At 34.9% G+C, this 27,090-nt stretch overlaps 1 protein-coding gene across 1 annotated transcript in view; it reads left to right on the top strand.

Annotated features, from left to right (window-relative positions):
- LOC136024799 (fibroblast growth factor receptor-like 1) overlaps positions 1-27,090 on the top strand; it is a 113,371-nt gene that overhangs the window by 5,211 nt on the left and 81,070 nt on the right. The window contains exons 2-4 of the mRNA XM_065700269.1: positions 8,923-9,008; positions 16,833-16,948; positions 26,057-26,213. Of these exons, the coding sequence (XP_065556341.1) occupies positions 8,923-9,008; positions 16,833-16,948; positions 26,057-26,213 (359 nt within the window). The remainder of the gene's footprint in view (positions 1-8,922; positions 9,009-16,832; positions 16,949-26,056; positions 26,214-27,090) is intronic.

Genomic DNA, 27,090 nt, shown 5'->3' with positions numbered 1-27,090 from the left:
TCACTCCTTACTATTAGTTGAAAAAACTTTTTGTTAATTTAAACGTTTTTTAATTAATGCAGGTTTTAATTTTGGATTCTCATCCATTCTCAATTTTTTAATCGGACAACTGTTAGAAAAAAGGGGCGATGAAGGGGGCCTAGTTGCCCTCTAATTTTTGGTTACTTGAAAAAGCCACTAGAACTTTTAATTTTATTTACGAACATTTTTATTAGTAATACTTATACGTAAATTACAAATTAACTTACGTAACAAACTTCTATACTGGCATTTTTTTATTATGTATATAAGGGCGTGTGTCCGCTCGTCAATACCTCGCTCCTTACACTAAAGTTTGAATTTTGTTCTAATTCTTTAAGAATGACCCCTGAATCACAAAGGCCGTAGAATAAATAGTTGAAATTATTAAAAATACTTTAACGTAAAGAGCGAAGTATTAAGGAAGGGACGACCCCCTCATATACGTAATAATTTCTGTTCAATTTATCTTTTAGTATTGCTCCTTACTTTCAGTTGAAAAAACTTGTTTTTTTTTAAATTTAATTTCTGAACGTTTTTGAATTAATGCAAGTTTTGATTTTGGCTCACCGTAAATGAATAATTAAAACTAAATTAGAATTTTAATTTTATTTTTTTGGCTAAATGACCTTCTCAATCAGACTATTTTAAGAAAAAGGGGACGAGGGAGGGGCCTAGTTGCCCTCCAATATTTTCGTTACTTAAAAAGGTCACTGGAACTTTTAATTTTATTAAAGAACGTTTTTATCAGTAATAAATATACTTAACTTACAAATTAAATTACGTAACGAACTTCGATGTTCGTATGTTTTTATTACGTACATAAGAGGGTTCGCCCCCTCGTTAATACCTCGGTTTTAACACTAAAGTTCGAATTTTGTTCCAATTCTTTAAGATTTACCCCTGAATCACAAAGGCCGTTTAATTAGAATAAATATCTCTCTTAAAATTACTAAGAATATTTTAGCATGAAGAGGGGGACTAACCCCCTCATACGCGTAATGATTTCTGTTAGCTTAATATTTTAATATTGCTTCTTACTTTCGCTTGAAAAAAACTAGTTTTTTTTATTTAATTTCTGAACATTTTGAATTAGTGCAGGTTTTAATTTTGGCTCACCATACATGAATAATTAAAACAACATTTGCATATTAATTTCATTTTTTGGCTAAATGGCTTTTTTAATAATCTGATTGGACGATTTTGAGAAAAAAGGAGTGGGGGAGGGGGCCTTCTTGCCCTCCGATTTTTTGGTTACTTAAAAAGTACACTAGAACTTTTAATTTTATTTACGAACCCCTCACTCTTCACGCTATAGTTTGAATTTTGTTCCAATTCTTTAAGAATTAACCCCATATCATAAAGACCTTTTAATTAGAATAATTAGCTCTTTGAAATTACCAAAAACACTTTACCGGAAAGAGCGAGGAATTGAAGTGGGGACGAACCCTTCATTTCGTATTACTTTCAGTTTGTTTTAAGTCTTAATGTTGCTCCTTACTTTAAGTTAAAAAACTTGCGTTTTTTTATTTACTTTCTCGTTGTTTTTTTTTAAATAACGCTGGAAAACCCAGTGCTCCCTTCATGGAGATTCTCTTCTCTCATGATAAATTCCTCCATTGAAAGATCCTCTCACGTAACCCCCTATCTCCAGCCCCCAGCCACCAGAAAAAATTCTCCCTTGAAACGTTGTCTTACTTCCCAATAAACAATGTTATATGTAAAAATAGGCCAAGTTCACAACTTGCAGTCCTTCCCCCGGGGACTTTGGGAGATTAAGGCGTCCTCAAAGAAATAGTTATTATTTTACAACTATGCTGAACAAAATGGCTACCTCAAAATTTGATCTGGTGAGTTTGGGAAAAATGAACGTGGAGGGGGCCTAGTTACCGTCTAATTTTTTTGGTAACTTAAAAAGGGCACTAGAACTTTTATTTCCTTTCGAATGAGCCCTCTCGTGTGATTTTAGGACCATTTGGTCAATACGATCACCCCTGGGAAAAAAAAAGAAAAAAAGAAAAAAAACAAATAAACCCGCATCTGCGATCGCTCTTCTGGCAAAAAATACACAATTCCACATTTTTCCAGATAGGAGCTTGAAACTTCTAAAGTAGGGTTCTGTCTTACGCTGAATCTACTTCTATGACTTTTAGGGGGTGTTTTTCCCTTTTTAGAAAATAAGGCGAATATTTGCAGGCTTGCAACTTGTGATGGATAAAACTAAACTTGATGAAAATTATGTATTTAAAATTAGTATAAAATTTCAATTCTTTTGATGTATATATTGGTATCAAAAATCCATTATTTAGAGTTTTTGTTACTATTGAGCCTGGTCGCTCCTTTCTGCACTTCGTTACCATGAACTGTTTGATTATGAAAGTAGAGTAACATTAAATCCCTGATATAATAAAAGGTGTTCACAGCATTTCCCACGCATTAAAAAAGACTTCTGTATTAACAAAATATTTGATTATATAACAGTAATCCGCAATAGACAATTTTCCAGTTTTTTCCTTTTCTCCAGAATGGAATTCTGGCTATTCTTCAGAAAAAATATATATATATATATATATATATATATATATATATATATATATATATATATATATATATATATATATATATATATATATATATATATATATATATATATATATATATATATTTATTACTGGGAGCCCGGTGGCTTCATCACTGGGTCCCAGCGCTTGGCATGCAGCAGGCGTCTATATATGGATTCTCACTGTCACTTGTCTTCTAAACCCAGACAATTTGGGCCTTTACTTGATGCATAACGTCCAAATGGACTTTAATTTAGAAGTTATGCCTCTGTAATTTTTTTTTTTTATTCGGCCTTTAACTTTTGCCTCGGCTTGTCTTTTGTCATTATGAACGACATATTGCCGAACCTTTGTTTCTTTTAATAGTTCAGATGGTGGGACAAAACTTCTTGTTTTTCCTAAGGTTGTTCTCGTTATTATTCAAGACAAATTGCAGAACATTTGTTCCTTTTAATTGCTCAGGTGGTGGGACATAAACTTCTTTTTCTTCCAACGATTTATCTAGTCCGCTTTTTAATTTTGAAAGGTACGGTAGGCATTGATGACCTTATACATGTCTAAATTTAAAACCAAATTTAATAATCCTCACAATCTTTTTCAATTTGCTTGGTTCGTTTTACCTCGGCTGGTCTTTCGTCATTATTAAATACATATCGCCGAACCTTTATTTTTTTTTTTTATCAACAGTATTACAGGCATTGATGACCTTATCCATGTCAAAATTGTAATTTTGACATGGACAATCATCATCGCTATCATTTTCAACTTTGACACGTTTTGATTCTCACTGTCCAGTTCAATTTTCTTCTTTTAACTCGCTTACACGTTTAGTGTCATACGTCTTCTAACAGTGTGTGTCTTTGCTTTTCATTTTCATTTTGACTCGCGCACAATACTCGGTGTCGCATGCCTTAAAACCGCAGTGTGATTGCTCTTCAACTTAATTTTTGACACTTCACTGCTGTACTTCTAACCACGTGTGTATTTGCTCCTCATTTTCATTTGTGATTCGCCGCCGCTTTTCTTCTAACCACTTGTGTCTTTGCTCTTCATTTCCATTCTTGGCTCGCTCAGTCGCTCGATGTCGCATGCCTTCTAACCGTGTGTTTCTTTGCTCTTCATTTTATTTTTGACACACTCTGATTGTCGTTTTCACATATTTTCTAACAGCATATATTTTTGCTCTTGATTTTCATTTTTGACACATTATTGTATTTTGCTTACTTCGCACAATTTAGCAATGGTCGTCGCTTTAGCTGTCCGTATTAGTGTAGTTGCAATTAAGGGTCCAGGCTGCGTATTTCCACATCTTGTCACGTTTGATTTTTTCTGGTGTTGGTTCCAAAGAATCCAAGGTTCCAAGGTTTAATTTATTTCCTGACGCTAATTTGTGGTAGTTTTAAGGGGTATGCCATTGAAGGATTGTGGACCCTGGCCTTCATCTCCCATATTAGTCCCCTAAAGAAAGGGTATCACGAGGGAACTAACCTCACTCGTTTTGGCCTCGCTTCTCATGAGTCATTAAAATGCATCCAAAACCGATGATTGTAGGCAGTACAATAGCGCTGCCAGAGTAAAGAACAATTTGAGCACGATGTATTATATAGTTTTTTTTTTCTTTTCGTTTTTTTTTCAGACGAGGACACTTAGTATAGATGGACTTGTCGTAGAAACTTCGAAAGGGGCTCTTTCAATTAGAAATTGAAAGGGCCAGTATTTTCTTTTGCTAGTCGAAAGTGATTGGAGGACAACCAGTCCCCTTACCACGTCCATCATTTCCTCAACAAATCCAATCAAATTTTAAAGATTGCCATTTTGTTCTACTTAGGTGAATGATCCAGACAGTATGTCTTTGAGGATGACACCCCCCCCCTAAAGCCCTCATTGCAATGTTTCTAAGTTATAACCTGGGGCCATATAAGATTCTTATAGAAAGGGTGGTCGTATAAATTTCGATCATATCTAATCAGAATTTCAAGTGCCCTTTTCAAACAGTTCGTGGTAACGAACTGTAGTAAGGAGCGATCCGGCTCAATAGTAACCAAAACTCTAAAAAATTGAATTTTGATATCAATAGCTACATCAAAAGAATCGCATTTTAATGCTGATTTTAAATATATAAGTTTCATCAAGTTTAGTCTTAGCCTTCAAAAGTTACGAGCCTGAGAAAATTTGCGTTATTTAGGAAAATAGGGGAAAACACCCCCTAAAAGTCGTAGGATCTTAACGAAAATGACACCATCAGATTCAGCGTATCAGAGAACCCTACTGTAGAAGTTTCAAGCTCTTATCTACAAAAATGTGGAATTTTGCATTTTTTGCCAGAAGACAAATCACGGGTGCGTGTTTATTTGTTTGTTTTTTTTTTTTTTTTTTTTTTCCCCAAGGGTCATCGTATCGACCAAGTGGTCCTAGAATGTCACAAGAGGGCTCATTCTAACGGAAATGAAAAGTTCTAGTGCCCTTTTTAAGTGACCAAAAAATTGGAGGGCATCTAGGCCCCCTCCCACGCTCATTTTTTCCCCAAAGTCAACGGATCAAACTTTGGAGATAGCCATTTTGTTTAGTATAGTCGAAAATCATAATAACTATGTTTTTGGGGATGACTTACTCCCCCACAGTTCCTGGGGGAGGGGTTGCAAGTTACAAACTTCAACCAGTGTTTACATATAATAATGGTTATTGGGAAGTGTACAGACGTTTTCAGGGGGATTTTTTTGGTTTTGGGGGTAGGGTTGAGGGAGGGGGCTATTTGGGAGGATCTTTCCTTGGAGATATATGCCATGGGGGAAAAAAATTCAATGAAAAGGTCGCAGGACGAATCTGGTCACGTTAGAGAAAAACGTCAAATTAAGAGCTTAATATACAATGCTGGGTGTTCGGAGCCTCTCTATTATGGAGTATAATTTGAAAATAACACAACTATACGAGCGATAAAACATATATACCACAGCCATAACTCAACTAACGAAAGAACTGCTAAGAGATAACACAACTATAAAGCGAAAACAGGTGAAAACTAACGGGAAAATAAACGAACTAAGAGGTGGAAGGGGCCCAGAGAAAAAATATAATCTTTTGTCAATTTTGAGCCAAACTTCCGCAAAGCAGAAATAATGTCAGAAGCCCCGAAATACCGAATTATTTTCTTTTCAAACAGTTCGTGGTAAGGAACTGTAGTAAGGGGCGACCCGGCTCAATAGTAAACGAAACTCTAAAAAACGGAATTTTGATGCAAAATTTGATTGACATCAAAAGAATCGAATTTTTACGCTGATTCTAAATATATAAGTTTCAATTAATTTATTCTTTGTCATCAAAAGTTACGAGCCTGAGAAAATTTGCCCTATTTTGGAAAAAAGGGGGAAACATTCCCTAAAAGTCATAGAATCTTAACGAAAATCACACTATCGCATTCGGTATATCAGAGAACTCTATAGCAAAAATTTCAAGCTCCTATCTAAAAAATGTGGAATTTTGTATTTTTTGCCAGAAGACAAATCACGGGTGCGTGTTTATTTGTTTGTTTGTTTTTTTTTTGTTTTTTTTTCCCAGGGGTCATCTTATCGACCAAGTGGTCCTAGAATGTCGCGAGAGGGCTCATTCTAACGGAAATGAAAAGTTCTAGTGCCCTTTTTAAGTGACAAAAAAATTGGAGGGCAAATAGGCCCCTCCCATGCTCATTTTTTTCAAAAGTCAACAGATTAAAATTTTAAGATAGCCATTTTGTTCAGCATAGTCGAAAACCATAATAACTATGTCTTTGGGAATGACTTACTCCCCCACAATCCCTGAGGGAGGGGCTGCAAGTTACAAACTTTGACCAGTGTTTACATATAGCAATGGTTATTGGGAAGTGTACAGACGTTTTCATTGGGATTTTTTGGTTTGGGGGTGGGGTTGATGGGAGAGGGCTTTGTGGGAGGATCTTTCCTTTGAGGAATATGTCATGGGGGAAGAAAAATTCAACGAAAAGGGTGCAGGATTTTCTAGCATTACTATAAAAAAAACAATGAAAAAAAAATATGAAAACGTTTTTTCAAATGAAAGTAAGGAATAGCATTGAAATTTAAAACGAACAGAGATTATTACGCATATGAGGGGTTCTAAAAATACTTTAGCATAAAGAGCGAGGTATTTAGGAGGAGATAAATACCTCACTCTTTATGCTAAAATATTTTTAGTGATTTCAACTATTTATTCTACGGCCTTTTTGATTCAGGGGTCATTCTTAAAGAATTGGGACAAAACTTACGATTTAGTGCAAAGAGCGAGGTATTAACGAGGGTACAAACCCCCTCGTACACATAATAAAAATATAAGAATATAAAAGTTTGTTATGTAAGTTAATTCTTAAGTTACGTATATTTTTTACTAATAAAAACGTTCGTTGAATATTAAAAGTTTTAGTAGCCTTTTTAAGTAACCGAAAAATTGGAGGGCAGCTAGGCCTCCTTCCCCACCCCTTAATTCTCAAAATCGTCTGATCAAAACTAAGAGAAAGCCATTTAGCCAAAAAAAAAATTAATATACTAATTTCATTTCAATAATTTATGTGCGGAGAGCCAAAATCAAACATGTATTAATTCAAAAACGTTCAGAAATTAAATAAAAAAAACTAGTTTTTTTTAACTGAAAGTAAGGAGCGACATTAAAACTTAAAACGAACAGAAATTACTCCGTATATGAAATGGGTTGTCCCCTCCGCAGTCCCACGCTCTTTACGCTAAAGTTTTTAATTGTTTTAAAAAGTAGAATTGTGGCAAAGAGTCAAACTTTAGCGTAAAGAGCGAGGGACTGCGGAGGGGACAACCCATTTCATATACGGAGTAATTTCTGTTCGTTTTAAGTTTTAATATCGCTCCTTGCTTTCAGTTAAAAAAACTAGTTTTTTTTATTTAATTAAGATCAAAAGTGATCAGAATTCATGCCGGTGATCTCCTGCTCTGGAAAGCCCCCCTTCATAAGCCTCCTTTTACCCCCTGGTTAATCAATAGCTGTGTAAGTAACATCGTTTTGCAAATATAGAGTCTGAATATCAAAGAAAGCAGATCGAGAATAATTGTGGCTCAAGAAAGTATCCTAGATTTTGCTCGGTTGGGGGGTATTTTTTAGGGATTATACAAAGAATAACTTTAAAAAACCCATCTAAATTTGCTTATATCCATTTTTGTTACGTTTTTATTAGTCGAACAGTTTTTCATTTGGTAGGGGGGGGGGTGAAACCTCCTTTACCTATTCTCCCGAAATCGTCTTGCTGTGGCTTGATTAGGTTTTGTAATTATGTTCCAGTTTAGTGCGCAAAAAATATTAAACTGATGCAATTAGAATGACTACTGTTGGGGGCTAATTTGAGTCTAAAACAAATTATTCTAGGGATAGTATTTACGAAATGGATAGTAGAGATCAAGTTATTTATAGTTTTAGTAATATGCTTAAAACTTTAAAGTACCAAGGACATCAAAATATACCGTTTTTGCTCCGTTAAAACTTGACCAATCTTAGATTTATTTTTATGTTGAAAACCATGATTTTTTGCAGGTTTTCCTTTTCAAAACTATAAAATTTTTTAGGCAATACAAATTCTCCTCAGTGTTGCGTCAATCTCAAACTGAATAGGCAAAACTAATTTATATTTATTTTCTTGTTACTCCCTTCAAATCTGTCAAAAATTCGCGTGACCCGTGAATATGCAGCTACGTGATGCGAATTAGGGAAGCGTGCAAGAACCTTTTTTTTGGGGGGGGGATCGTAATGTGTTATATAAATGTAGTTTTAATTTAATGTAGGCTCATTCTCATAGAAACGTTAATATTTTTTTGTTATTGGGGTGGGGTAATTGTGCGGATCGAACGTTCTATGCCCCTGCATTGATGTTATGATTTTGTGTATTTTGCCTGTGCTCACTTCTTTCTAGAGCCATTTTTGATGTATTTGTTTTTCTTTTATTTTTAGCAAATTTTCATTTTCGATTTCTCTTGCATAGAAATATTGCTAATTTTTTTCTGACAAGCTTTTGCTCAGCTATTGGTAATAAATTCGATACAAAATGAATCCGACATCTAGAATGGACACTATTTACATTTGTGCTATGATAGAGTAGTTTTGGCAAGTAAAACCTCCTTGATGCAGACTGGTCTGACCTTTAAGGAGGGGGAACGGGACATTTTATCGGAGAGAAGACAGTCAAAATAAGAAAATGTCCTTAGACCAACCTCATACGAGTGAACTCCTCTCCATCCCATTGCCCTGTGTGCAGTTTATCTGCACGAGCAGTTTAAAAAAAAAGCTATGCATTGTATTTTAAGTTCTGGCAAGAGACTAACAGACAACAATTTTCCAGGTGGACTGTGAATGGACTGAGCAGTATCTACGTGGTTCTTCGCCTTCTTCTGTTGTTTGGACTTGCTCACTGTGAAGGTATTAAGGGTAATTATCTTTGTTATATATTCTACGCTAAGATTACGAAAAATTAAAGTACAAAAAATGTATGTTTTCAAAGGAGGGACTACATATCCACCCAAGCTAAAGAGATTGTACTTTGCCAAGGACAAAAAATTTGTACTTTTTTTTATTTAGGACATTCATACTGAAATTTCAAATTTTTGATAGTATTTTGAATAATTAACATTTAATCATTTTGACCATTTGCCAAATAATTCCTGTTTAACATGTCTATGCATGCGAAGTTGTAAAGGTTGGCGTGTCGGGGACAATCGATCCAAATCACTGACAGAAAATTCGTACATGACTCAGATTTTCAATATTAGCAAATTGTGTAAACACAAACTTGAAAAATAATTATAAATCAATCTTACTGGAAATCAAACACCATTTGTGAAATATATGTTTTTTTATGACAACTATAGCGTGATCTTGAGGATTTTTTGGCAACTAAGATTTCCTCATTAACTAAATTTTAAATAATTTTACCTCAAAATTTCAACTAAATTTTAACTAAATTTTCCTCAAAACTTAATTAATATACCATCTCTGTGTTTAAAAGCCGTCTTCAGCCAATCGAATAAAAAAAAATATACTTACAATAAATACATGAAATGAAGAATATATTCAATAAAATTAGAAACAAATACTGTTTTATTGTTCATTTTAGTTTTTATGTATTTTTAATCAGGAGCATGCTCAGGTTTACAAAAATCAAGTTGAAAGACATACATAGATGGCTATTTCTGCGAAAGAGTAGGGTGTGTGTTTTGGAAAAGACATAGACACCTGCCCTCTAATTAAGCATATTGAAAATCCTAGGTTCTCTTTGATTCCAATAAGGTCTGATGTGTCCTTAAATAATGAAATTTGTTCTTTAAGTATGTTGACTCTCAACGTTCTTGTTGACCTTGTAAAATTAATCTTTCAGCCGTTCTGAATGAAATGGCTATCTTGATATTTTGATTCAATGTCTTCTGGAGCTTTGACATTGCCAATGGGCGATATGGGAAGTTGTTTCTAGGTTATTCCTTATCGATTCAACCCATCAAACGAAAATTATTCGATCGAATAAGCCGTCTCCCAAGTCTTTACGAGGATCTATTCTGTGTGACGACGCAGGGTGAAAAAAAGATGGCAGACGCGTCATTCTTTACGAAGTTAGTGCTGTTTCTGGACTATTACTACTACTAACACCTAATCGCTGCAACAAATCGCCTGAGGCCAACACAGCTACACGCCACCCTCCTCCATCCTAATTTTTTTCAAGGTCTCCCTCTCTACGCGCTACCAGAGAGGAAATTCCCATTTCCTTTAGATCTTTCTTTAATACAGCCCCCAACACTAACCCCAAGCGACCTGCTTTCCATTTATCCTTAGAAGGTTGTCAGAAAAGGACAATCTTCGGTAATCTGTCATCCTTCATCCGAAGATGGTGCCCTAGCCATCTCAATTTTTCTCTCATTATAGCCCTAGAAATTAAAATTGTACCACACTTTTTGTAAAGCCTACTCTTGAGATATGGGTGCCCCAACTCTACTCTTTGGGACACCCAAAATATTCAGTAGGCATTTCTTCTAGAAAAATCTAGCCCCCCCCCCTTTGATACATGCAATTTTACAACTAGCCTTCAGCCGTATCTTTCAACAAAAAAACAAAATGCTTGTGTCAATAGATTTATTAGTTTCATATCTATCTATTCACTGAGCTAGAATTATTATATTATGAAGGCTTTTTCTTAGAAAAGGCTCCAGATTTGCATAAAAAATAGGAAAATTTATTCTTTTTCATTATTTTCAACCAATTTTCAAAGCATTTTTTTTTTTTGACTCACAAAAACCATGTACACCAAATTTCAAGAATTTTATTCAGTAGATTTATAGAGAATAGAGCCTATTATCAGCGATGGAGGGATAGTAAAATTTTTGTCTTTCAATGATTAACTAAAACCGTAAGAGAATTTAAGAAAAAATAGCCGAAACTTTTATACGGAGCATAAACTTTGACTTTCACTTGAGTGATCGGGTGTATCTCAGTATTTGGCTTTTGAAGAGTTTGAGTCCAAACATGAAAGCTGGCCAAAATCAAAAGAAAAATGTAGTAAAAGAACACAGAAAAAGAAAAGTTTTTTACATTTTCAAATTGAAGATTATGTATTTGCCGAACTTACGTTTTATCTTTACCAAGAAGAGTAGTAATTAAAAAAAGTGTAATAACCGAGAAAACTAGGGTAATATCAGCCAGTGGACAGAAAGAAGCGATAAGACAAAAGCAGACATTTTGCCAATAATCTCCGCCAATCCATCTTCAGTGCTAAAAAAAGGAAAGAAGAAAATTTAACCTTTTGAAGTAAACTCAGAGTAAGAGAAACACTGAATCAAAAAAAAAAAACAAAAGAAAAAACGATAATTCACCAATTATATTTTGCGAGAGTTTTCTGGCTAACGATTGACTTAGCTTGCCTACTGACACAATTTTTCATAAAAGTTTGGACGTATGATTTTAATTTAAGCCGAGGGAAAATGTTATTGAATCTTTTTGTAGTGTTATTGTGAATTGGTTTTGAACATCTGTGGTATCAAACAGTTCGTGGTAACGAACTGTAGTAAGGAGCGACCCGGCTCAATAGTAACCAAAACTCAAAAAAATTGAGTTTTGATATCAATAGCTACATCAAAAGAATCGCATTTTAATGCTGATTTTAAATATATAAGTTTTATCAAGTAAAGTCTTACTCATCAAAAGTCACGAGCCTGAGAATGTTTGCCTTATTTAGAAAAATAGGGGGAAACATCCCCTAAAAGTCGTAGGATCTTAACGAAAATGACACCATCAGATTCAGCGTATCATAGAACCCTACTGTAGAAGTTTCAAGCTCCTATCTACAAAAATGTGGAATTTTGTATTTTTTGCCAGAAGACAAATCACGGGTGCGTGTTTATTTTTTTAATTTTCTTTTTTCCAGGGGTCATCGTATCGACCAAGTGGTCCTAGAATGTCGCAAGAGAGCTCATTCTAACGGAAATGAAAAATTCTAGTGCCCTTTTTAAGTGACCAAAAAATTGGAGGGCACCTAGGCCCCCTCCCACGCTCATTTTTTCCCAAAGTCAATGGATCAAAATTTTGAGATACCCATTTTGTTCAGCATAGTTGAAAACCATAATAACTATGTCTTTGGGGATGACTTACTCCCCCACAATCCCTGGGGGAGGGGCTGCAAGTTACAAACTTTGACCAGTGTTTACATATAGTAATGGTTATTGGGAAGTGTACAGACGTTTTCAGGGGGATTTTATTTTGTTTGGGGGCGGGGCTGAGGAGAGTAGGCTAGGTTGGAGGATCTTTCCTTGGAGGAATCTGTCATGGGGGAAGAAAAATTCAATGAAAAGGGCGCCGGATTTTCTAGCATTACTATAAGAAAACAATGAAAAATAAACATGAAAACGTTTTTTTTCAAATGAAAGGAAGAAGTAGCATTGAAACTTCAAATGAACAGAGACTATTACGCATATGAGGGGTTGTAAAAATACTTTAGCATAAAGAGCGATGTATTTAGGAGGATATAAATACCTTGCTCTTTATGCTAAAGTATTTTTAGTAATTTCAACTATTTATTCTACGGCCTATCTGTTTCAGGGGTCATTCTTAAAGAATTGGGACAAAAATTACGATTTAGTGTAAAGAGCGAGGTATTAACAAGGGTACAAACCCCCTCGTATACATAATAAAAATATAAGGTTATGAAAGTTTGTTACGTAAATTAGTTCTTAAGTTACGTATATTTTTTACTAATAAAAACGTTCTTTAAAAATTAAAAGTTCTAGTTGCCTTTTTAAGTAACCGAAAATTTGGAGGGAAACTAGGCCTCCTTCTCCACCCCTTATTTCTCAAAATCGTCTGATCAAAACTAAGAGAAAGCCATTTAGCCAAAAAAAGAATTAATATACAAATTTCATTTTAATAATTTATGTGCGGAGAGCCAAAACCAAACATGCATTAATTCAAAAACGTTCAGAAATTAAATAAAAAAAACTAATTTTTTTAGCTGAAAGTAAGGAGCGACATTAAAACTTAAAACGAACAGAAATTCCTCCGTATATGAAATGGGTTGTCCCCTCCGCAATCCCTCGCTCTTTACGCTAAAGTTTGACTCTTTGCCACAATTCTACTTTTTAAAACAATTAAAAGCTTTAGCGTAAAGAGTGAGGGATTGCGGAGGGGACAACCCATTTCATATACGGAGTAATTTCTGTTCGTTATAAGTTTTAATGTCGCTCCTTACTTTCAGCTAAAAAAATTAGATTTTTTTATTTAATTTTTGTTTAAAGTGAAGTCTATATTTATGTATTTTTTTAAGCTTCAATTACCTCCCTAAAAGATTGTAAATGGCAAATGACTTACCACAGTATTTTGGGGAGGCAATTGAAATTAAAAAATACATGAAAAAAAGCTTTGTTTTGTTTTCATTGGATTACTTAAAGTAGGAAGCGACATTAAATCTCATAATTAACAGAAATCATTCCGTATATAAAAGGGGCTGTGCCCTCTTCAATGCCCCGCTCTTTGAGCTAAAGTTTGACTATTTATCACAACTATATTTGTTGAACAATAAAAGACTTTAGCATAACGATTGGGGCATTGAGCAGGGGACAGTCCCTTTTATATATGGAGAAATTTCTGTTTGTTTTAAGTTTTAATGTCGCTCCTTACTTATAATTAAAAAAAAAATTGTTTAATTTCTGAACGTGTTTGAATTAGTACAGGTTTTGAAGATTGCTCACCGTACACGAGTAATCAAAAAAAAATTGCATATTAAGTTTACTTTCTCTAAACTAATAATAACCTTATAATAACCAAAGTTTATTTTTGTTCTAGTAATTTAAGAATGATTCATGATTCACAAAGCCTGTTTAATTAGAATAAAAACCTCTTTTAAAAGTTTCCTTTTATTCTATGAGAACCACTGTCTGCTTTTAAACTGAATCTTACCTATTCTATTTTCAAGGCAAATGTCCCCTTTTCATTTGCATTGGGTGCGTGAAGTTAATCAAGTTATTGTCTCTTTTACAAACTGAAAAAAGTGTAATTAAAAAAGTGTAATAACCGAGAAACCTAGGGTAATATCAGCCAGTGGACAGAAAGAAGCGATAAGACAAAAGCAGATACTTTGGCAATAATCTCCACCAATCAGTCTTCAGTGCTAAAAAAAAAAAAGAAAGAAGAAAAACTAACCTTTTGAAGTAAACTCAGAGTAAGAGAAACACTGTATCAAAAAAAAAGAAAAACAACTATAATTCACCAATTATATTGGGCGAGAATTTTCTGGCTAACGATTGACTTAGCTTGCCTACTGACACAATTTTTCATAAAAGTTTGGACATATGATCTTAATTTAAGTTGAGGGAAAATGTTATTGAATCTTTTTATAGTGTTATTGTGAGTTGGGTTTATAGGAACATCTTTAGTATTTTTCTTTAAAGTGAACTCTCTATTTATGTAATTTTTTTTAATTTCAATTACCTCCCTAAAAGATTGTAAATGACAAATGACTTACCACAGTATTTTGGGGAGGCAATTGAAATTAAAAAATATATGAAAAAAACCTTGTTTTATTTTTCATTAGATTAAAAAAACCTTTTTTTTAACTTAAAGTAGGAAGCGACATTATATTTCATAACTAACAGAAATTATTCCGTATATAAAAGGGGCTGTGCCCTCTTCAATGCCCCACTCTTTAAGCTAAAGTTTGACTATTTATCACAACTATATTTTTTGAACAATAAAAGACTTTAGCATAACGAGCGGGGCATTGATTAGGGGACAGTCCCTTTTATATATGGAAAAATTTCTGTTTGTTTAAAGTTTTAATGTCGCTCCTTACTTATAATTAAAAAAAACTGTTTTTTTTATAGTTTCTGAACGTGTTTGAATAAGTACAGGTTTTGAAGATTGCTCACCGTACACGAGTAATCAAAAAAAAATTGCGTATTAAGTTTACTTTTTCTAAACTAATAATAACCTTATAATAACCAAAGTTTATTTTTGTTCTAGTAATTTAACAATGATTCGTGATTCACAAAGCCTGTTTAATTAGAATAAAAACCTCTTTTAAAAGTTAAAAAAAAACTTTAGCGTAAGAGCAAGCTATTGAGGAGAAGTAACCCCTCAAATACGTAATATTTTCTCTTCGTTTTAAGCTTTAATATTGCTCCTTACTTTCAGTTGAAAAAACTTTTTTTTAAACTTAATTTCTGATCGTTTTTTAAATGATCCTTGGAAATCCAGAGCCCCCTTCATGAAAAATTTTCTTCCCCTATGAAAAACTCCCCCATGGAAAGATATACCACTTAACCCCCTCCCCAGACCCTCTCCCGCCCCACCAGAAGAAATCCCACCTGAAAACGTCTGTATACTTCCCAATCTATATCCCAACAATGGGCCAAGTTCATAACTTGAAGCCCTTCCGCCTGGGACTGCGGGGGATTCAGTCGTCCTCAAAGACATAATTCTAAGATTTGTTGACTCTGCTGAATAAAATGACTATCTGAAAATTTTGATCTAGTGACTTTGGGAAAGAATTGAGTGTGGGAGGGACCTAGTTGCCATCCAATTTTTTGGTCACTTAAAAAGGACACTGGAACTTTTAATTTATGTTCAAATGAGCTCTCTCTTGACATTCTAGGACCACTGGGTCGATACGATCACCCCTTGGTGAAAAAAAAAATACAGAAAAAAAAATAAACACACATCCGTGATCTTTCTTCTGGAAAATAAAAATAAAATTCCACATTTCTGCAGATAGGAGCTAGAAACCTCTACCGTAGAGTTCTCTGATACACTGAATCTGATGGTCTGATTTTCACAAAGATACTACGACTTTCAGTGGGTGTTTCTCCCTTTTTTTGAAAGTAAGGCAAATTTTCTCAGCCTTCTAACTTTTGATCGGTAGGACCAAATTTGATGAAACTTTTTATTTTAAATCAGCTTATACATTCAGAAACTCAAAAATTTATATATTTGATAAAAATCCGATTCTTTTGATGTAGTTATTTGTATCAAAATTCTGTTTTTCACAGTTATGGTTACTATTGAGCCGGTCCCTCCTTACTTATAGTTTGTTACCACGAACTTTTTGATTCAGATTTTTTGCTCTTAATTGATGTTTGAGGTTCACAGTTTCTGTTTTGTCTTTAACAGAAATGAGACAGATAGTTATGACGCCAAAGGCAACGAAACTTAAATTAGGAATCCCATTGTAACTTACAGAAAACCAACGAGGTTTTGCTATGTACGTAAAGAGTTTCCTGCAACGTCTTTTTAGGTTGAATTCCCCGCGAATTGAAAACAGACGCTTTCCTACATGGGTGGATACAAATTAATACTTGGGGGTGCACCAAATACACTTGGCTTTCTTTGTTGATGTTATTCGCCCCTGCATCCCTGTAATTAGTATAAACGTGGATCTTTTGGGGGGGGCATGTTTGTCTAAGATCATCCCCTCGATCCACCCCAGCTCTTCTATAATTCTTTTCCCTCATCAAGCTGGAGTCTGTTTTATACTTTTAAGCACGGCATTTTTTTTTTGAAGAACAGGATATTATCTTAGATTTTTTTTTTTTTTACAATAGGGCAGTAGATAAATCTTTTTAATAATTTCTTAGTGACTGCTTTTAAGTTTTAATTGCTGTTTCACAATAAAAAAGGTCTTAATAAAGTGATTCTGGTAAATTTTCAATCAGCGAAGAATTTAATTGGTTTTTAGGGTAAAAGTTACTTTTTTCTACTTTTTTAGTTTTTTATTCAATTCAGGGCCTCCTCACATTGTCAGTTCATACGAAAAGCGCCGAATTTTCAAGTATGGTGATCAAATAAAGCTTGATTGTCCTGTCAAAGGATATCCGACGCCTATCATAAACTGGAAAAAGGTAAGTTGTACTCTACTTTTGGAATCTTTATATTATATTTTGGAAGTCTATATTATATCTATTCCTTAATTTTTGTTTCTATCTTTGACTAATTTTTCATAGATTTTTATGGCACTTGGTATTAACCAAGTGACATATAGCAATCGCCAATTCTGTCGGTCTGTCTGTCTGTCGGTCTGTCTGTCTGTCGGTCTGTCTGTCGGTCCCGGTTTTGCTACTTTAGGCACTTCCAGGTAAGCTAGGACGATGAAATTTGGCAAGCGTATCAGGGACCGGACCAGATTAAATTAGAAATAGTTGTTTTCCCGATTTGACCATCTGGGGGGGGAGTGGGGGCCGGTTAATTCGCAAAGAATAGAAAAAATGAAGTATTTTTAACTTATCAGCGGGTGATTGGATCTTAATGAAATTTGATGTTTGGAATGATATTGTGTCTCAGAGCTCTTATTTTAAATCCCGACCGGATCTGATGACATTGGGCGGAGTTGGAGGGGGAAAACCTAAAGTCCCGGTTTAGCTACTTTAGGCACTTCCAGGTAAGCTAGGACGATGAAATTTGGCAAGCGTATCAGGGACCGGACCAGATTAAATTAGAAATAGTCGTTTTCCCGATTTGACCATCTGGGGGGGGGGAGTGGGGGCCGGTTAATTCGGAAAAATAGAAAAAATGAAGTATTTTTAACTTATGAGCGGGTGATTCGATCTTAATGAAATTTGATGTTTGGAATGATATTGTGTCTCAGAGCTCTTATTTTAAATCCCGACTGGGTCTGATGACATTGGGGAGAGTTGGAGGGGGGGGAAACCTAAAATCTTGGAAAACACTTAGAGTGGAGGGATCGGGATGAAACTTGATGGGAAAAATAAGCGCAAGTCCCAGACACATGATTGACATAATCGGAACTGATTTGCTCTCTTTGGGGTAGTTGGGGGGGGAGTAATTCTTAAAAATTAGAAAAATGAGGTATTTTCAACTTGCGAACGGGTGATCGGATCTCAATGAAATTTGATGTTTAGAAGGATATTGTGTCTTAGAGCTCTTGTTTTAAATCCCGACCGGATCTGGTGATGGGGGCGGGGAGATGGGAGGGGGAAACCTAAAACTTGGAAAACACTTAGAGTGGGGGAATCGGGATGAAACATGGTGGAAAAAAAAACACGAGTCCTAGATACATGATTGACATACCAGAACGGATCCGCTATCTTTGGGGTAGTTGGGGGGGGGGGGGTTAATTCTGAAAAATTAGAAAAAATGAGGTATTTTTAACTTACGAACGGGTGATTGGATCTCCATGAAATTTGATTTTTAGAAGGATATCGTGTCTCAAAGCTCTTATTTTAAAAGCTGACCGGATCTGGTGACATTGGGGGAAGTTTGGGGTGGGGAAACCTAAAATGATGGGAAACGCTTAGATTGGAGGGATTGGGATGAAACTTGGTTGGAAAAATAAGCAGAAGTCTTGCATACGTGATTTACATAATTGGAACGGAACCGCTCAATTGCGGGGGTGGGGGGGGGGTAATTCTAAAAAATAAGAAAAATGACGTATTTTTAACTTACGAAGGAGTGATCGGATCTTCATGAAACTTCATATTTAGAAGGACCTCGTAACTCCGATATCTTATTTTAAATCTCAACCGGATCAAGCGTAATTGGGGGGGGGGCAGTTGTTGGGACCGGAAATCTTAGAAAATGCTTAAAGCGGTGAGATCAGGATGAAACTGGATGGGAAGAATAGAAACTGTCTAAGATACGTGACTGACATAACGGGACCGGATCTGCTCTCTTTGGTGGAATTGAGGGGGGGGGTAATTTTGAAAATTGAGGTATTTGTAACTTACGAAAGGGTGACCAGATCTTAATGAAATTTGATATTTAGAAGGATCTTGTGCTTTAAAGTTCTAATTTCAAATTCTGACCAGATCCTGCGACATTTGGGGGAGTTGGAGGGGGAACCGGAATTCTTGGAAAACATGAAAATTGGGGTATTTATATCTTACGAATAGATGATCGGATCGTAATGAAATTTCATTTTTAGAAGGAATTCATGTCTCAGAGCTCTTATTTCAAATCCCGACCATATCTTTTGACATTGTGGGGATTTGGAGGGGGAAATCTTGGAAAAACACTTGGAGTGTAGGAATCGGGATGAAGCTTGGTGGATAGAATAAACAAACGTCCTTGATACGTGATTGACAGAATCGTACTGGATTCGCTCTCTTTGGGGGAGTTGGGGGGAGGGGTTCAGTGATTTGGCGAGTTCGGTGCTTCTGGACGTGCTAGGGCGATGAAAATTGGTAGGTGTGTCAGGGAGCTGCACAATTTGACTTGATAAAGTCGTTTTCCCAGATTAGACCATCTGGGGGGCAAAAGGGAGAGGAAAAATTAGAAAAAATAGGTATTTATAACTTACGAGTGGGTGATCGGATCTTAATGAATTTTGATATTTAGAAGGACTTTGTGACTCAGAGCTCTTATTTTAAATCTTGACAGGCATTAAGCCCCTTATTTTCCTTTTTAAATCAATCTATTGATTCATAGAATTTTGTTAGAGCTCATACCATATGATCTCTTGGCTCTTAGCTCTTCTCGCCTCGTCACAAGTGCCATATGAGCTCTTAGCTCTTGTTTTTTATACTGATCTTTGATTGACACACATTGATTGTTATTCTCTTTTGAATTTGTGTATTTTTGCATTTCTTGTTTCTAATGCATTAATATTGTTTCTTTTCATTTTTCGACATTATTTTGCTCGTGAGAGCCACATCAATACTAAAAATATGTCTTATTTTATCTTAAGTGTTTTCTAATTATTTCGGAAGAAGAATTAAATTGGTCATAGGCATTACCAGGTAATTGGTAGAAGGAAGCAGAATAGGAACCCATTTTGTTTTTACGATTTGTAAAAATATAATTTTTCAGGATTTGTATTTGTGTCTAATTTTTATGTTCTTGCTTTTAAGTTTTCGTGTCCGTATTAATTCATTCGACTCTTTCAATTATATACTCCCCTTATAAGCCCTCTTACCACTTAATCAGGAGTATGCCGCCGGCCCCCATCTCCTTTTAAAGGTTTGAGCTATTTTGAAATATTTGAATAGAAAGTTTTTCTTACGCCGTTAACTTTCTGATCATAGAATTTGAAATATGCACTTATTGTTGTTTGATAACGAGAATGCTTCAAGCGACTCCATTTATTGGGAAGAGAAAACTTCCCTCACCAAATTTTTGTACCCTCTCCCGGATCAAAGTTCCGAGTATGGTTCTGGTATGAAAAATTGTAGAGCTAATGTCAAAAAATTGAATTCTTTTAGGCATTATAAGCATTAGAAAACACTGGCAGATCTAGCGGGCAGGGGAGATCCCCCAAGAGTTTTCCCACGCCCTCTTTCCCTTTTTTTTCTTCACTCTTCTTTAGATTAAATTTGTCAATTTGGTCAATATTTGCCCCTTAATATTGGCCCCCTCCCGAGATTTTTATCTTTGGCACCGTTGTCACATTGGGCCTCGCCCAGATTTTACTCTAGATCCACCCCTGATCGAAAAAGGGAAAAATTGAGCAATAGTGATGAAAACGAACCCTCCCCCTCTCATTCGCTAGATCCAGATGCCCACTGAATTTCCTATTACTAGTAAACTTTACCCCAAGATAAACAAATTCATTGCTCACTGATATAGTTTCAACTTTAAAGGAAAAATTCACATCTTCACTTTCCATGGCTTTACGACCAAATACCGTCACCACTGTCTTCGATGTGTTCAGGATTAACTTCTTCTCTTCCAAATATACCTCCGTAATCATTAATAATTGTTGCAGTTTCTCCTTTGATTCAGCCCGTAATACGATGTCATCAGCAAATAGTAGTAAGCACAGTTTAGGCAAATATATCGATATCATTGGTGCATTGCTCTTAACGAAAAATTCTTTGGCATCATTTAAATAAAGGCTAAACAATTTTGGTGACAGCACCCATATATTGTACATTTTTTATTTATTTTTTTCTTTTTCTCTCGAACTTTTTTTTTACTACTGTTAAATTTTTGAGGAATTTATTTGATATTTCTAAACCAAGCAGATTAGATAAAGGTGATCGCTTGCGTGACTGATAACCTTAGATGTGGACAGCTAAAAGTTGTCACGTTTTTCAAATCCGTTTTTTGAAACGCTTTTTGTCACGTTGCTTATGCTAGGCTTCTCCCCTAAATGTGAGACAGATATAGACTACTTGTTTCCACTATTTAATAGGAAATTCCTGTGGGTTTTTTTTTTTCACAGTTGAAAAAATTTGGAAGAATAGAAAAATAAGCCTGCATACCAAATTTAGAGCTTTGGAAGCTATAATAATGACAGTGGTCGAACATGGCTCTGAAGTATGGGCGCTTTGAAAAGCGGATGAAGATTTGCTAGATGTTTTCCAGAGAAATTACCAACGGATTGTTATGGGTACCTGGCTGTTTGACCGTGTTTCAAACAATAGGCTGTACGAAAAGTATGGTTCGATCCCGCTTTCTAGGGCTATAATGAGAGAAAGGTTGAGATGGCTAGAACATGTTCTGATGATTAAGGATGACAGACTGCCGAGGATTGGTCTTTTTGGCCAACTGTCTAAGGCTAAACGAAAAGCAGGTCGTCCTCGTCTGTGGTGGGGGGATGTCATAGAGAAAGATTTAAAGGAAATGGGAAATCCCTTGGAGGGTGTAAAGAGGGAGGCTTTGAATAGACTGTGATGGAGGAAGAGTATGTTTAGCAGTGATGGCCTCACGCGGCTTGGTCCTGTATTAAGTTGTTAGCAGCAGTAGCAGTAGCAATAGTAACCATCTAATAGATTAAAAAGTTATGAGATTTGAAAATGATGCCTGTCATAGTAAAATCACTCTAAAAAAAGGTTTGAACCTTTCTCCAAAGTCCTGGTTTGAATAGTTCTCCAAAAATACTACAACATTTTTTATTTTGTTTTATACGGTTAGTCTGTCGGGAAATATACAATCATGTCATGATAAAATTTTGCTTTAAAAAAGGAATAATCATAATAAAACAATTTGTGATGTTGGAAATATATTTTTTATATTACAAGTAAATTTTATTTTCCTTCTTCTTTGATTATTCCTTCACTTAAAGCAAACACCCTAATACCTTTTAAATTAAAAAAGGAAGCTTTTTCCGCAATTGAAGTCTTTCAAAGAAAAGTAAAGAGCTAAGTTAAACCAGTGGCGAATTTCGTCAAGATCCAGGAGGAGGGGGGGGGCGAAGTTTGAGCAAATTTTCCCAAATCAAGTGCAAATGAAAAACTGAAAAGTGGAAACTTAAAAATGGTCCATATATTACCATAAAGGCAAAGATATACTAAAGAAAACTGACTTGTATCTCTCTGGATACTTCAATTATGCAGACTTATCTTAGTTTTAACAATAGCTTTTTTTGCAGAAGTTGAACTTCATCTAGGAGGGAGAATTGAGGTAAGGGGGGATCTTGGACCTGGAGAGGGGCAGTTTCCCCCATGTCTCATAGCAAAATATGCCCCTGTGTTAAGGCAAAGACGAGCAGAAATCAAGGGAAATAATTTTTTAAGCGTAAAACTACAATAAATCACTATCAATAAACAAATAAAACCCAAAACGAACAGAAATTACAACAAAAACCAGGCCAAACTTAAAATGGTCAGAAATTACTCCAAACATGAGTAGGGCTAATGCCCCCTATGCCTTCTAAAGACCAGAACGTCATTTGCGCTTTTTCAAAAAATTTTATTACAAGCTATGTGTTTTTTTAAAGACATTAAAAAGTCCCAAAAAGGAAAATGACTGAAAAGCACACATGAATCTAGGTTGAGAGTTTGATACTTAACAATATTCCGAGATACTTTTGGCTGCTCTTTTGGCAGCCTGCATGTAAATAATTTCTTTTGAATTACTTTTAAATCCCCATCGAGTTTCGCTGAAAGTTTCAACTTCATTTTCTACTCTGATCCTGCGACATTGCATCTATGCAATTTTGATACCCTGGAAGCACTTAACTTTTTTTATTTAGCCCCATAGTAGTAGTAATAATAGTAATAGCGGTAGTAGCACGCACTGGATTTAGTATGTTTGTGTATGTTTTATTACGATTTAGTAGCTTTTTTTACTAGATTTACTATGTTATAATTTAGTTCAACGTCTCCGTCAACTTTAGCTGAAAGCTTCATCTTAATACCCTTTGCCCTTTTGGAGTTCCAAGATCAAACATACACCCCTTTCCCAACCACAAATTTTTTGTGCAATGGGCAGCTTGTGTAACTTACAACCCTTGCCCTAAGTGCTGTGGGGATCGTATCATCCCTAGACGTATAGTTGTATCTTAAACTTTTTATCTTATGTATTTCGGGGTAGGAAAGCCAAAGGGAATGAAGGACAGGGAGGCTTTTTACCATCGAATCAATGTGAATCTTAAAAAAGGCGCTAGAACTTTCAATTTCCAATCAAAAGAGACACCTCCGAAGTTTCTACGACAACTCCTTCCATACAAAGTGGTCTGGTGAAAAGAATAGTAATAAGTTGTGCATGTAAGTCATTGCTTTTTACTTAGTCAGCGCTATTACGCTTCCTAATATAAAGCTCTGATCTTTTTTTGCTACTCTTTAATTTCTAATGAACTCGTTTGACTTTCTGAGCAAAATAGGCTAGAACAAGATGATTGTTTCTGTGATGGACAGCCCTTGATTTTGGAAACTAAAAGTAATTCGATTTTTTAAAACTTGAGCAGTCTAGGATTATCTTCCTCGGGAAGGTGAAAAAGCATATAAAGTACGTTTTTTACTATTTAACAGCTCAAATATTCAAAAAATGATGTTTTCTATAGTAAAATTACTCCTAAAATGTCTGAGCCCCTCTCTCATCAAGATCCTGGGTTGAATAGTTTAGCAACAGCGCAGTTCTGTGGTTAAAATAAGGTATTATCTACTGTCGTTGATAACCGTACTTTGGCGACACCTAATACTCTTTGGACCCTTCCAGGAATGTGAGAAATTGCAAAGAAAAAGTACACAGTCTTCAGTGTTTGATAGATTATTTATATTAGAAATATTTCTAACCTTTGTAATGTTTTTGATACTGTCGGTTTTTCATTGCAAACTTCATTGAAAAAAGCTTGGAAAGCTGGTTTGGAAAGTTTGGTTGTATTATCATAACACTTAGTACTTTTTTTGATTCGAATTTGGTAATGTAAAGTCATTTCCTGATGAAATGTTACCTCTAGAGAATAAAATGAGAGTAACAAAAAGTGAAAAGATCTATTTTTTATAAGTACTAATGGTTTTTTAAGTTTTACATTTTAATTTGTTTGTATTTTAATTTTTCTCTGGTTATTCCTTTTGTTAAATCAATCAACCTTCTGTTTTTTTTCTTTCAAGTCTTTAAGTCTCTTATCCTCAAGTCTCTAAGTTTCTTTGTTTGCTTCCAATTTAGTTTTTGATGAGTTTACTGGTTTTCTAAGCTAAAGAGGTTGAAACAAGGTGGTGTTTTGTGTGTTTGAAAACTCTGATTGTTAACATCTAACTGTTTTAGGCGATTTAGAACCAAAGGTGGGGGTGGTTGAAGTCTCCCCATAATGTGAGAATTCGCATATGAATACCCGATCTTCGTTGTTTTATAGTTGAAAATATAAATATGACGTCCTCGTGACAAACTTCCTTCAAAGTGGCTCCCACCTCCATCAAAATTCAAAAAATTTTGCCTTGGTTTGAATAGATGGGGAGCAATATCCCAGCATTTTGTCTTTATATGATTAGATTATTGACAATACAAAATATTGTTATGACAAGAGATTGAATTAAAAATAGCAAATGGCAATGAAAGTATAAGAAAAAATCTGTTGCAATGTAAGTTCTGTTTGTTTGGCATGTTATTATGTTTAATTCAATTTCTCTTCTTCATTTCAGGCTAATCCTTCTGTAAAACCAATCAACTTTTTAATTTTGTTTTTATATAAGTCTCAGGCTGTTTTTAATTTCTGATGAGTCCATTGGCTTTTCTAAGCTTAGGAGGTTAAAATGATTTGATGGTTTGTTTGACTGATAACCCTAGCTGTTGACAACTTACCGTTTTTCGCTTTTTAAACATATTAGTTTTCATGGAAACTGAGCGATCTTTGGTTGCATGCGGAAAAACAGCAAAAAGTTCTTGTTTTAAATTAAGATTTTATGTCGAAAATAGGTAGGATAAAAAGAAACCGCAAAGCTTATAGGTCTCTATTAAATCAAAATTCTAGCTGTGAAGAAGATAAGGAAGTAGGTAACAGGAGTTCTTTCATTTTATTTGTCAACAATTTACAAAAAGGGTTAGATTAAGGGTTAGTAAGGTTAATTGCGAACTTGTGAATTTTCCTGAATTTCTGGGCTGTTTCTTTTTCAGACTATTGAATAAAATTTGTGTTTTTATTGTTAACCTTCGCCCTGAAAAGATTCTTCCTTATATGCCTGAATAGTATATTTAAGTCTCCACCTTTTATGTTAACGGTATTTTCTTTTTTTCAATAAATTGGCATAGCCAATAAAGTGAAAGACATTAAAAGTTAAACACTAAAATTCATGGAATAACACCAGAAGTCAAACACAAAATTAGCCAAGGTTTAATATTTTAATGAAGAAAGAAATTAGTTGAATCAAAAGATTGGTGGGAGGGGGGGATATCTTCTCTTATATACCCTATAATGAACAGTTGTATGTACTTGTTTCTGTAGCGCCATATGACTTTCTTAAATCAACACAATCAATTTGTATTTCACAAATGGTGTTTGATTTCCAGTAATATTGTTCTATAATAAATGTGAATCTAAAATTCCCGAATTCCCCGCCCCTACTTACGCGCTTACTCCTGCTCATTGCACGAACGTACCTTGCTTCTTGCCTACGTTTCTTCACTATCATCTTAACCTTTCCAGCACAAAGAACTGCAAAACTAACAAAATCGAGCTATAAAAGATAAAAATAAACCGTGATTTTTCCTTTAGACAGTTCTATTACTAAGATGTTCTTGTCCCAAGGGAAGTCTGATAATTGAAATTTGATACTTTTATGTCTCATAGCATGGACAAAGATTAAGATATCAGCATCATCATAATTATCTTTTAGGATGGGGAGTCAATTACGATTGGATGGGATCGTTATCGTGCCTCCAATCAAATTCTAAGGATCAAAGAAGCTTCTCAAGAGGATTCAGGACTGTTTGAATGTATTGGAGTCAACGGGTTTGGTAGTGAGACTGTGAACTTCAATGTTATAGTCATAGGTAAGTGTAAACATGCATAACCTTATACATCCGAAGGGTGCAAGTAAATGAATAAACTGATTGAAAATTTACTATGCCACACCAGTCCATTCCCTAATATCCTATCACTCCTGAATGATCTCAAAAGAGCTGTTATTAGAAGATAGGAAAAATACAAGAAAAAAACAATACAAAATGAAATACATTTTATCTCTTTCAACGAGCAGTAATGTAGTTATGTATATTTATTTTCTTATCTGTAAATTTTTTCATGAAATCAGCCTTATAATTATACTTGGAATAGTTATAATAAATTTTACTGAAGGTGATTGTCTGTGTTAAGTGTTTTAAAAAGCACATTCCACTTTAATTTGACTGTCAATAGCAAAGAACAACTTGTCAGTACAGATATGCACAACGGTTTGCCGACTTCAATAAAATGAAATAGAAGTTGGTTTGCGGCAGAAATTTGTAATGGAAAGAAGTGACTTTTATACTTGGCAATCTTCTATCAACTTCGTCCATTGGAGTGCTCACTCATTGAAATGATATACACCAGTTGGCGAACTGGATGGATGGGGTACCATAGTCTTGACCATTTTACAGAAAAAAAAATAATAACAGAGAACTAAAGGTGAAAATACATAAAATAAGAATGATAAAAGGCGAAAGAAGACAACAAAATAGCAACCGTGCAAAGGCTGAGAATAAAAATTTTGGAGCTGGAAACTTGAATTGAATTTGAAATGAGTTAAACTATTACAAAACAAAATGCACGATTTAATGATTTAACAAGTTGCTGCCAAGGAAGAAATACAGATTTGAGGACGAGACGGCTAGAATAATCAATAGCCACAATTTCAACTGAATAACTCTAAAAAATTTGTGGCTTGACTTT

The sequence above is a fragment of the Artemia franciscana genome, chromosome 3 (assembly GCF_032884065.1).
Source record: "Artemia franciscana chromosome 3, ASM3288406v1, whole genome shotgun sequence".
NCBI lineage: Eukaryota > Metazoa > Arthropoda > Branchiopoda > Anostraca > Artemiidae > Artemia > Artemia franciscana.
Note: the sequence above shows the minus strand (reverse complement) of the source record. Positions and strands in the feature narration are given on the sequence as shown.